Source organism: Alexandromys fortis, unplaced genomic scaffold, assembly GCF_014885135.2.
Source record: "Alexandromys fortis isolate MF-2015 unplaced genomic scaffold, M_Fortis_MF-2015_v1.1 scaffold_517, whole genome shotgun sequence".
NCBI classification, from domain to species: Eukaryota; Metazoa; Chordata; class Mammalia; order Rodentia; family Cricetidae; genus Alexandromys; species Alexandromys fortis.
The window spans coordinates 27910-38455 of NW_026068401.1; the positions used below are offsets into that span (position 1 = coordinate 27910).

The window sequence follows — 10546 nt, forward strand, 5'->3', positions numbered from 1 at the left end:
CTCTCAACATAGGTCAAAGTTTCTTTTTGTAGTAGGCAGCAGTCAGTACACACCAGTTAAATACCAAGAAAAAGTGACTGTTGAGGGTGCAGCCCTAAATGAAACACTATCAAGTCTAAAAGGACTCAGAGAACATTGTGGAAAAGAAAGCACATAGAAGGTATAAGAGCTGGAAACATGGTAGTTACACTCAGGAACTCACTGTAGCTATGATTACCTCCACAAGGGGAGACAATTGCTGGCTACTGGAAGAGGATGTTCATTTTTCTTTCAGGAGTGTAGTCACTGACAGGTTGTTCATGAGCATGTAGGCAATATTAATTTGTCTAAGAGGATTACGTTTTTGAAAAGAGAAACTATAAGTCAAAATGGACATATTCTTGAGTAGATTATGGATAGAGATGGTGTAGGGAAACAAGAGATGGAAATGATCAAGATAAATTGAACACACACACACAACTGTCAAAGGATGAATCAATAGAGACCTTTTTTTTTTTTTTAAAGAAGTAACTATTGCAATCTAGGCCCCTGTCTGGAATAAGGATTTAGAAGTCAATGTCTCTTAGTAAACTATAAATTGTCACTTAGCAAGATCAAAGACATAACAGGTAAGAGTGCTGTCAGAAAGCAAATTATAGAAGCAAGAATAAAGATAACACTGTCCAAAGCTAGTACAAAAAAAAAAAAAAAACTTCTTTGTAGTTCCATTTAGATGTTCAGGCTTTGGCTTTCTTTTCTAAGTATGAGTTTCTGGTATGAAGTACAATGGTCCCAGTTAGAAGATGACTTGTGTGGGTCCCTGCAAATGTTTACTGTTGGTCAAGAAATGATCAATGAGAAGCAGGAAGGAAATCTAATTCAACAAGACCTAGTTAGTTAGTACTGGTTCAAATATCTAGAGTGTGATATTGAACAGTTTGTTTTAGACATATTTAAGTAAAGTCTTGAAAAAAAAATCTTCCTGCTTTCATCATCTCTGGCCCATAGATATTTGTTGTTGTTGTTTTTTTCTCAAGCAAAGGCTGAGTTTCTAACACCCTCCCCCTCAAATGCCATCATCTCAGTGGTCTGAGATCAGACTTATTTATCAGTCTAGACCATCTGGAAAAAGGTAAAAAAAGAAGAGTCTTGGCATCTACTTTTCTCTCTTTTATTTCTGATAACAATACAGAATTGTGATACATTTAAATAAATTAACACTTTATAGAACTGAGATATTTTACTACGTAATTATGAAGGTTAATACTAACCTGAAAAACGCTGATTTTATTTCTCATAGCATATGACAGAAGTCCCACATTTCACTAACAAATAAAATATATAACCCGTGTAATAGCATTGGGCATTACTTCCCCTAATTGGATAAACCATCAGTGAAGCAACTGCACTGAGAAATGGGTTTTGCAGATATATTAATGGAATTTGTACTGAGTGTTTTGCCCATTATTGCCACTTAAAGGAAATGATTAGCTGTTATAGTTACTATTATAGTTAAAATGTGTGAAAATAAATAATTATCAACTACCTGAAAAATAGGTAGAGAATGACTTAGGGGTAATAACATCATCATCAGGAAAGAAGCTATAACATCACCTCAAAAAAAATAGAAGAATTACTTAAAAGCTAGAACATCACCTTCAGGAAACAATTTGCCAAAGTTACAGAAGAATCACAGTCATGATATAACTAATAAATATATTTTGCCTTATATAAACACATTGCTCAATAGAATTAGGTTATTAGACATATTTCTGTGACAGGCACTGAGCTAATTTCTGAGTTTTGAAATAAGTTATCTCTCAGTCTCTGTGAGCTACAGGTAGATGAGAAATATAAGGAAATATTTATTTAGTGTGATATTACTAACAGAAGGCTATACTCTGAGTTATTTCAGCCACTTCATTACCCTTAAGAATAATAGCACAAGTCGTTGAGCTAGTTAGACCTGTATGGTTGGGAAAATTCTCAAAGTTAGTGAGGTGAATAAACTTTCGTGGTTGAAAATTATGGAATTGTGGCCTTGTTTTATCAAAATATCATGCTGTTATTATTATATGGCTAGTCTATATTGATCTATGAGTAAATTGTCCTCTGTTTAATAATGTAACTGTTATCTATGATTTCTGTTTTGTATACTTTCCGGAGAACTCTTTTAAAGGATTTTTAAAATTTTGAAAATTGCATCTAATAACAATTGTTATTAAAATTTTCCCTTAATTTTTGCCAGCAAAATATATGTTTATGATTATGTTGATGGGATGAGAGTTTACAGGATACATACCAAGACTCTAGACCATTGGTTCTAAACCTTCCCAATGCTATCACCTTTTAATATAGTTCCTTATGTTGTGGTGATCTCCAACCATAAAATTATTTTGTTGCTACTTCATAACTGTAATTTTGCTACTATTATAAACTGACATGTAAATATTTGTGTTTTCTGATGGACTTTGTGACCCCTGTGAAAGCGTCCCAATCTACAGTTTGGAAAGCTAGACTAAAATGAAATGCTTGAACCACCAAGTTCACTTGCACTAGACAGTAAAGTCCTCCTGTGAAAGATTCTAAAAAGGCTGTCAGGCTCAACCCAACAACATGTACTACAATGAAGACAAATTCTCTGTGGCAACCTTACAAAGAGAAATCATGTAACCTGGCCACTGATAGAAAAGTCAATATGTTAAGTTCTGCAACAAGAAGGAAAATGAGAATATACGTTGCACCAACAAGAGACATGGTGCTGCTCCAAGTACTTGGAATGACTGACAGGCAGAGACAACAACTGTAAGGCAAGAACTGAAGCTATTATTACAACTGCAAAAGATAATTTCATTGTTACAGCACTTTCTAAGGTAACTGCTTGGAATCAGTACAGTATAGGAATTCTTTATCCCTGAAAGCATTGAACTATAAACACTAAGACAAAATCATTTATCTGAAATGTCGGTTAGAAAGATTTTCCCCATATTTTATTCCAAGATTATTTACACTTTGAATGTATAATTCTAACTTAGAATAGTTAACATTTTGTAAACGAACAGTAGTATCACCCCTTGATTAAATTCTCATCTTTGTTATGAATTTGAGTAGGCATTAGGTCATCATATTTAATCTGTAAACATACTTTAAATTTTAAGATATAAAGGTAGGCAATCACCATTTCTGTTTATATAAGTAGTTTTTAGAAGTACTGTGTCGGAAATAATTCATAAAGTTTTGCTTCGTCTTTGTGTTTTTACTCAGTTTAATGTTTTTTTTTTTTTTTCTGTGTGGAAGTAGGAAAGAAGAATGGGAGAAACATGGAGAAGGAAAGAGAAAATTTCCCTCCCATAAAATCAAGTCCTATTTTTTAAAATTCTCAAGTATGTAAACAAGTTAAATCAGAATAGTTAAAATGTGTAGTAATAGTCTCAACCTTGGGACATTATAAAGTGCAATTGCTGTTTCTTACAGTGAACAGAGGTCTGCTTTCCTATAGAGTCTACCCCCTATATTAAAGGGCTCACCTCTGAAGTGCTTTCTTGGGGATGTTTTAAAAACTAATATTTTTAAATAATAATTTTAATATAATTTTATAATAATTTTAATAATAAAAATAATTAAAAATAATAATTTTAAATACAGCAGAAAAACTTCCAGAACAATGGACCCAATTAATCTGAGAACAATGATCCAAAGTAATGTTCTGTATTCAAATATGCATGCAATCATTATAATATTTATTGCTTTCAAATATCAAAATAGAAAATGGATCTATATCTCTGTCTTAGACTTTGGTTGTCAAATGTATCCTTGAGCCAAACACAATGACTACATATTCAATTTTATATGAAAAGATGGAATTTAGTTGCAATGTGCGGTTGCCCTCAAATAATCCAGCTTTCATGAGTAAAGAATGCAATGAATGTTGTTCTGGTAAATATTTCTTTCCTTACCAATAGAGTTAAGTGTTATGAGATTTGTTAATTTTGGTTATGCAAATACTCTTCCTCAAGACTGTATATGAACAAAGGTACACTGCATTTTAACTTAAGTTTAAAGACCACAACAAGAATGTCCAATAACTCTAAATTTATTTCATATGTTAACCATTTTCTATATTTAACAATGCCATATACATGCTTTCAATTTTAAGAGATAATATTCAAATATTTCTGGATGCTTACTCCTAATGAGGTAGGGTAAGACAAAAATAATGGAGAAATGTTAAACATTTTTTCCCCCACAAGAACGCCAGCAGTCTGGATAGTGAGGTCAATTATTTAGCCATTACAATATAGTCCTGGCTGAATGTCAACATGAAAGGAAGAGTGACTTTAAAAAGAAAAAAAAAAGAAAACTAAAAGAAGACATCATAGAAGGGTGAGAATAGACCTCAGTGATCACAGAGATTTGCACATTAGAAAACCAGAATGAAGAAAGCCAGAGTGATACATTATGTTCTTAGGTTGCAAGGCCACAGTGCACTGGATGTACCAGTTTAGTCATGGAGCAAAGTTCTATCCAGTATGGATAGAGTTCTAGAGATTCTGAACACAGGACCATTTTCCTCTTTGTGGTAGTTAGATGAAGTGAAAGCATGACAAGGAAATACAAAGTTTGGCATTAGTTAGTAGAGCCAAGCCTGTTGTGATGGTGATAAAGAAATGAAGAGCCTGGGTTTTATGACTGGACAAAGTATTTTCTTCATAATGAAAAATGGAAAAAAGCACAAGATGTAGATGAACAGAGATGGCAAGGAATGAACATATTTTTTTTAAAAAAAACGAAACACTGCAATACAACAAAGAACCCAAACCAGTATAAGCAAAGAAAACAAATACAAAGTAGACCAGTTGGGTCTTGATGTCAAGAACATTATCACAGAGAATAGCAGAAATAAAAAGGATTGGGGAATATAACAGTGTTGGGAGGAAATTATTTTAATTTAGTTTCTCTCTCTCTCTCTGTCTATATATATATATATATATATATGTGTGTGTGTGTGTGTGTGTGTGTGTGTGCGTGTATGGAAGAAATGAGTAATTTCTAGATTTACTGATGACATTATTTAAGCATGCTTTACTAAGAAATATGTAACAGCTCTGCATAGATTACTAATTGTTACCTGCTTTCTCAAAGAATGCCAGAGAAGCAACCCTTAAGTTTTTTTCTTAAGTAGACATGAAGGAAAATGGCAGAGCCAACCAGTCTGTGTGCTTAAAACTAGGTACTGATTGTTCTGAATACCCTGTAATTGATATCTGAGAGTCTGGTTTTAAAGCTGCATGCAAATATACTTTGAAAATACATCTGAAATTTGTGTGATAAAATCAAAGAACTTTCATTTTGGATAATCTTAACTCTACACTTACTACAAATTAATATTTATAATGTAGTGCAGGAAATTACACTAATTCTAAGTTGTTTGATCTACATAATGCCTGAGATATGAATCAGGTGTCTTAAAACCTAAATTGGCAGTATCTCTTAGAGCAATTAAACAAGCATGCCTCTTGCAAAACAGAATGACCTTGCTCAGGAACAAGGATGGTCATGCTCTGGTTGAAGTTGACAAAGACATAGATTTTTAAACTACTGATAACAGAAATTCTGTAATTTTTCGAATGATTCACTTAGAATTTACTAAAGTTGTAAAACAACATGGTGCCTGATTAGAACCCATGGCAGGAAAATGGTATGGTACTAATTAAATCCTGAAATTGTACTGAAGCTACCGGTTATATACAAAAATAATTCTCCATGAATTTATGAACACCAACTTTTCTTTGCCAACTTTTACCTAAATCTGTAATTTTTGTTTACATAAGAAAATACTAAGTATTCTGAATTATTCACATTCAATGTAACTTTGGTAAAATATATTCTATATTTTAATTTTCTGGAAATTGTCTACTTATAGACACCATACATCTATAATCATTCTTCAATAGAAGGAATATTTTATTGTGCTAATTTGTTTTACTAATTCTCCTAGGTATCATTTTAGACTACTCAAGCAAATACTACTTTTAGAAATGATTAGAAAACCATGGGTCCCTATACTTGTTGAACTGAATAACTTGGCAGTAAAATTCAGTTAAGGCTCTTGGCATTGGTGACACCTCTTCCCACTCTGACTTGCTGCTGTGGTAAACTTGCACTTCATCTGTGATCTCATCTGGTGCATAATCTCCACCTAATATGTAAATCTTATCCTCAATCCCTATTGCACCTGCATTAAAGCCTGAACATTCAAAAGAGCCCTCTCCTTTCCAAACACAAGTATCTGGACAAAAACTGTATACTTTATAGGTGGAAAGGTCACATATATACAGGGTGCAGTTTACTGAGACAGCTTTAATTAAAGTAGCATGAAAGAACTGTCCAAACTCTGCTACTAGTTCAGACCACTGGTCAGTTGTAGCATTGTATTTAAAAAAACAATCAAGTGATGGGTTAAAAGCATCTGCAATCTCTACCTCGGATCCAAGAACATAAATGACATTCTGGCATGCACTGGCTTCTGGGTAATAGATACCTCTTGGTAAAGGGCTAACTGATATCCATTCTTTGGATAGTGGATCAAAAGATTCAACATCTAAAAGACTCTTAATGTCCCGGGATCCTCTAGTCTTTCCACCTATAACAAATAATCGACTAACAGCCATGACTGATGTATGCATGGTTCTTGGAGTTTTCATGGTTGAAACCAAGAAAAACTCATTTTTGACTGGACAGTAGCACCAGGTCTGGTCAGTGGCATCATGATAAGACTCAGCAATATGAAGTCGAATCTTCCTACAGCACTTCCCTTTGCAGCCACCCATCAAGAATATTTTCTCTCCATAGCTAGACAGACTAGATCCTGGCAAATCAATCAGATGTGATTGTGGTAGTATTTTCCATGAGTCGATTTTAATGTTATAGCAAAATGTATGTTGATTTTCTCCATTTTCCTCAGTTTTATGGATGAATATATATTTTTCAGTTGTGGATGGTCGAGCATCAGCGAAGAGGCCACTAGAAACTTGCACACACTTAATGGCATCCACGATTATGTCAAAACAGCTTGTGCTTTTGAGTAAACACTCCTCATTGAGCAGATAGTCTTGAAGTGTGTCCTCGGATAACTGATGTAGCCTTACTTTTGTAATCAAGTGAGGCAGGTGCTTTCGCCTGGACTCTAAGTTGTATTTGATCCATGTAATGACAACCTTCAAGACCATTCCTTCCTCTGGCACATTTAACTCATCTGACTCCAGACACTTCTGCAGCACTCCAAAATTCATCTCTAAAAACTCTCTGGATTTAAATAACAAATGAAAGTGATGCTGTACAAAGCATAAAACCTGATTAAACAAATGTGTAGAGCCATAGCTGTCTGAGAGAGATAACAAGTGCAAACAATTGACGAGACTGATGCTTTTTATTAAAAAGTCACTGCAAGCTTTTGACAAAAAGGGAACCTGAAGAAAGGATGATAACTGAAAAAACATTTCTACATTATCATCTGTTATTCTTGCTTTTCCAGTATAGGCATAGTCAAGAAATGCCTTTATTGCTTTGGAGGACAAGTTAGTAATGGTAACACATCCATCATCTCTTTCTTTCATCTTTACTTCAAACATAGCCCTGAAAAAATAAAGAACAAAGAAGCACTAGTGTTTTAGTCCACAATTATTAACAATATTACCATACAGATTCTTCTTTACCCTTTAGTTAATTTAAAATATGTTCATGAAATCACAATCAATGGCATCCTAATGAACTATTTTAGCATTTAAAATAATTATATGCCATAATACACATCTGACATTATATAACCTTCATATTAAAAGCTTTACAATGTAGCTTAGACACAGTAAAAAATGAAAAAAAAAGGCTATAAAGTGGTTCAAATTTTTTGCATTGGTGAATTCTATAAAACTCAATTTTCTTCTGTGGCAAATTAATTACTATTGTGGTAATAACTAAAATTACATTTTTCATCATAATTAAAGCTTATTTTATTTTTTATTGTTTTTATTGAGCTATATATTTTTTTCTGCTCCTCTCCCTTTCTCTCCACTCTCCTTCTACCCTCTCTCATAATCCCCATGCTCCCAATTAACTCAGAAGAGCTTGTCTTTTTCTATTTCCCATGTAGATTAGACCCATGTATGTCTCTCTTAGGGTTCTTGTCTAGATTCTCTGGGATTATGAACTGTAGGCTGGTTTTTTGAAGGCGTAAATCACGAACAATGCCACACCAGTTTGGAGTTATGATTAATAGGGTGGTATTTATTTAAAGGGGAAAAAACTTACAGATCACCGTCCCAGACAACAGCCCTCTGCGCAACCAGGAAGGGAGTCCAGTCACCGGTGGAGCAGGAAGTGAAGAGAGCGAGCGAGAGCGAGCGGAGGAAGTAGCCGTTTTTTTAAAGGGAGAGAAACCACGCCCCAATGGGCTGGTATCTCAGCAGCTATTGGTTGGAGGGGCGGAAGGACCTCCTGCAACAGTTTTTCTTTGCTTTATGTAGAAAAGCCACTTATGAGTGAGTACATATGATATCTGTCTTACTGGGTCTGGGTTGCCCCACTCAATATGATGTTTTCTAGATCCATGAATTTGCCCACAGATTTCAAGGTATCATAATTTTATCTATTGTGCAGTACTCAACTGTGTAAATGTACCACATTTTCCTTATCCATTCTTTGGTCGAAGGGCATTTAGGTTGTTTCTAGATTCTGGATATGACAAATAATGGTGCCATGAACATAGTTGAGCACATGTCTTTGGGTATGATTGAGCATCCTTTGGGTATATACCTAAAAGTGGTACTGCTGGGTCTTGAGGTAGGTTGTTTCCTAGTATTCTGAGAAATTGCCATACTGGTGTTCAAAGGGGCTGTATCAGTTTACACACTCGTACCAGCAATGAAGGAGTGTTCCTTTCACCCCACACTCTCTCCAGCATAAGTTGTCACCAGTGTTTTTTATCTTAGCCTTTCAGACAGGTGTAAAATGGCAGCTCAGAGTTGTTTTAATTTGCATTTTTTAATGGCTAAGGATGTTGAACATTTTTTAAAGTGTCTTTTAGTCATTTTTTGATTTCTTTGTTGAGTGTTCTCTCTTTAGGTCTGTACCCCATTTTTATAGGATTATTTGTTCTTTTGAATACCAATTTCTTGAGTTCTTTGTATGTTTTGGAGATCAGCTCTCTGTCTGATGTGGGGCTGGTGAAGATCTTTCCCCATTCTGTATGCTGCCATTTTGTTGACTATTTCCTTTGCTTTAGAGAAGATTCTCAGTTTCAGGAGATCCCATTTCCTAATTGTTTCTCTCACTGTCTGTGCTATTGGGGTTCTATTTAGGAAGTAGTCTCGTGTGCCAACACATTCAAGTGTATTTGCCACTTTCTTTTCTATGAGGTTCAGTGTGGTTGGCTTTATGTTCAGGTCTTTGATCCATTTGGACTTGACTCTTGGGTATGGTGATAAATACGCAACAATTTTTATTCTTCTACATGTTGATATCCAGTTATTCCAGGACCATTTGTTGAATATGCTTCCTTTTCTACATTTTATATTTTTTGCTTCTTTGTCAAAAATCAGGTGTTCGTAGGTGTGTGGCTTGATATCTACGTCTTCAATTCAGTTCCACTGGTCCTCCTGTCTGTTTTTATACCAACACTATGTTGTTTTCAGTACTGTATTCTATAATAGAGTTTGAAGTAAGGGATTGTGATGCCTCCAGAAATTCCTTTATTGTATAGGACTGTTGTGGCTATCCTGGATATTTTGCTTTTTCATATGAAGTTGAGTATTGTTCTTTAGAGTTCTGTGAAATGCCAGAATTTTGCTGGCATTTTGCTGGGCATTGCATTGAATCTGGAGATTACTTTTGGTAAAAATTACCATTTTTACTATGTTAATTCTAACTATCCAAGAGCATGGGAGATCTTTCCACTTCTTGGTGTCTTCTTCAACGATTTAAAGTTGTAGTCATACAGGTCTTCTACTTGTTAAACAAATATTTTATGCGTTTGTGGCTATTGTGAAGTGTAGTATTTCTCTGATTTCGTTCTCAGGCCACTTATCATTTGTGTAAAGGAGGGCTACCTTTTTTTTTTTTTGAGTTAATCTTTTCTGCTAAATTACTGAAAGGTTTTATGAGTTGTAAAAGTTCTTTGGTAAAAATTTTGGGGTCACTTGTGTAAACTATCATATCAGCAAATGGTGAGAGTTGACTTCTTTTCTGATTTGTATCCCCTTAATCTCCTTTTGTTGTTTTATTGCTCTAGATACCTCAAGAACTATGTTGAATAGCTATGTAGAGTGAACAACCTTGTTTTCTTTCTGATTTCAGTGGGATTGCTTTGAGTTTCTCTCCATTTAGTTTGATGTTGGCTGTTGGATTGCTGTATAGTGCCTTTATTATGTTTAGGTATGTTCCTTGTATCCCTGCTTTCTCCAAGACCTATATCATGAAGAGATGTATTTTTTTCAAAGGCTTTTTCAGTATCTAATGCGATTACCATGGTTTTTTTTTTTTTTCCAGTTTGTTTATATGGTGAATTAAACTG

The 10546-nt window shown here is 34.5% G+C and overlaps 1 protein-coding gene across 3 annotated transcripts in view; it reads right to left on the minus strand.

The window, feature by feature from the left end:
- Window positions 1–1136: 1136 nt before the first annotated feature.
- Kbtbd3 (kelch repeat and BTB domain containing 3) overlaps window positions 1137–10546 on the minus strand; it is a 45574-nt gene continuing 36164 nt past the window's right edge. For all 3 annotated transcript variants that reach the window (XM_050133182.1, XM_050133183.1, XM_050133184.1), the window contains exon 3: window positions 1137–7614. In XM_050133182.1, coding sequence (XP_049989139.1) covers window positions 6012–7614 — 1603 coding nt within the window. In that variant the 3' untranslated portion in view covers window positions 1137–6011. The remainder of the gene's footprint in view (window positions 7615–10546) is intronic.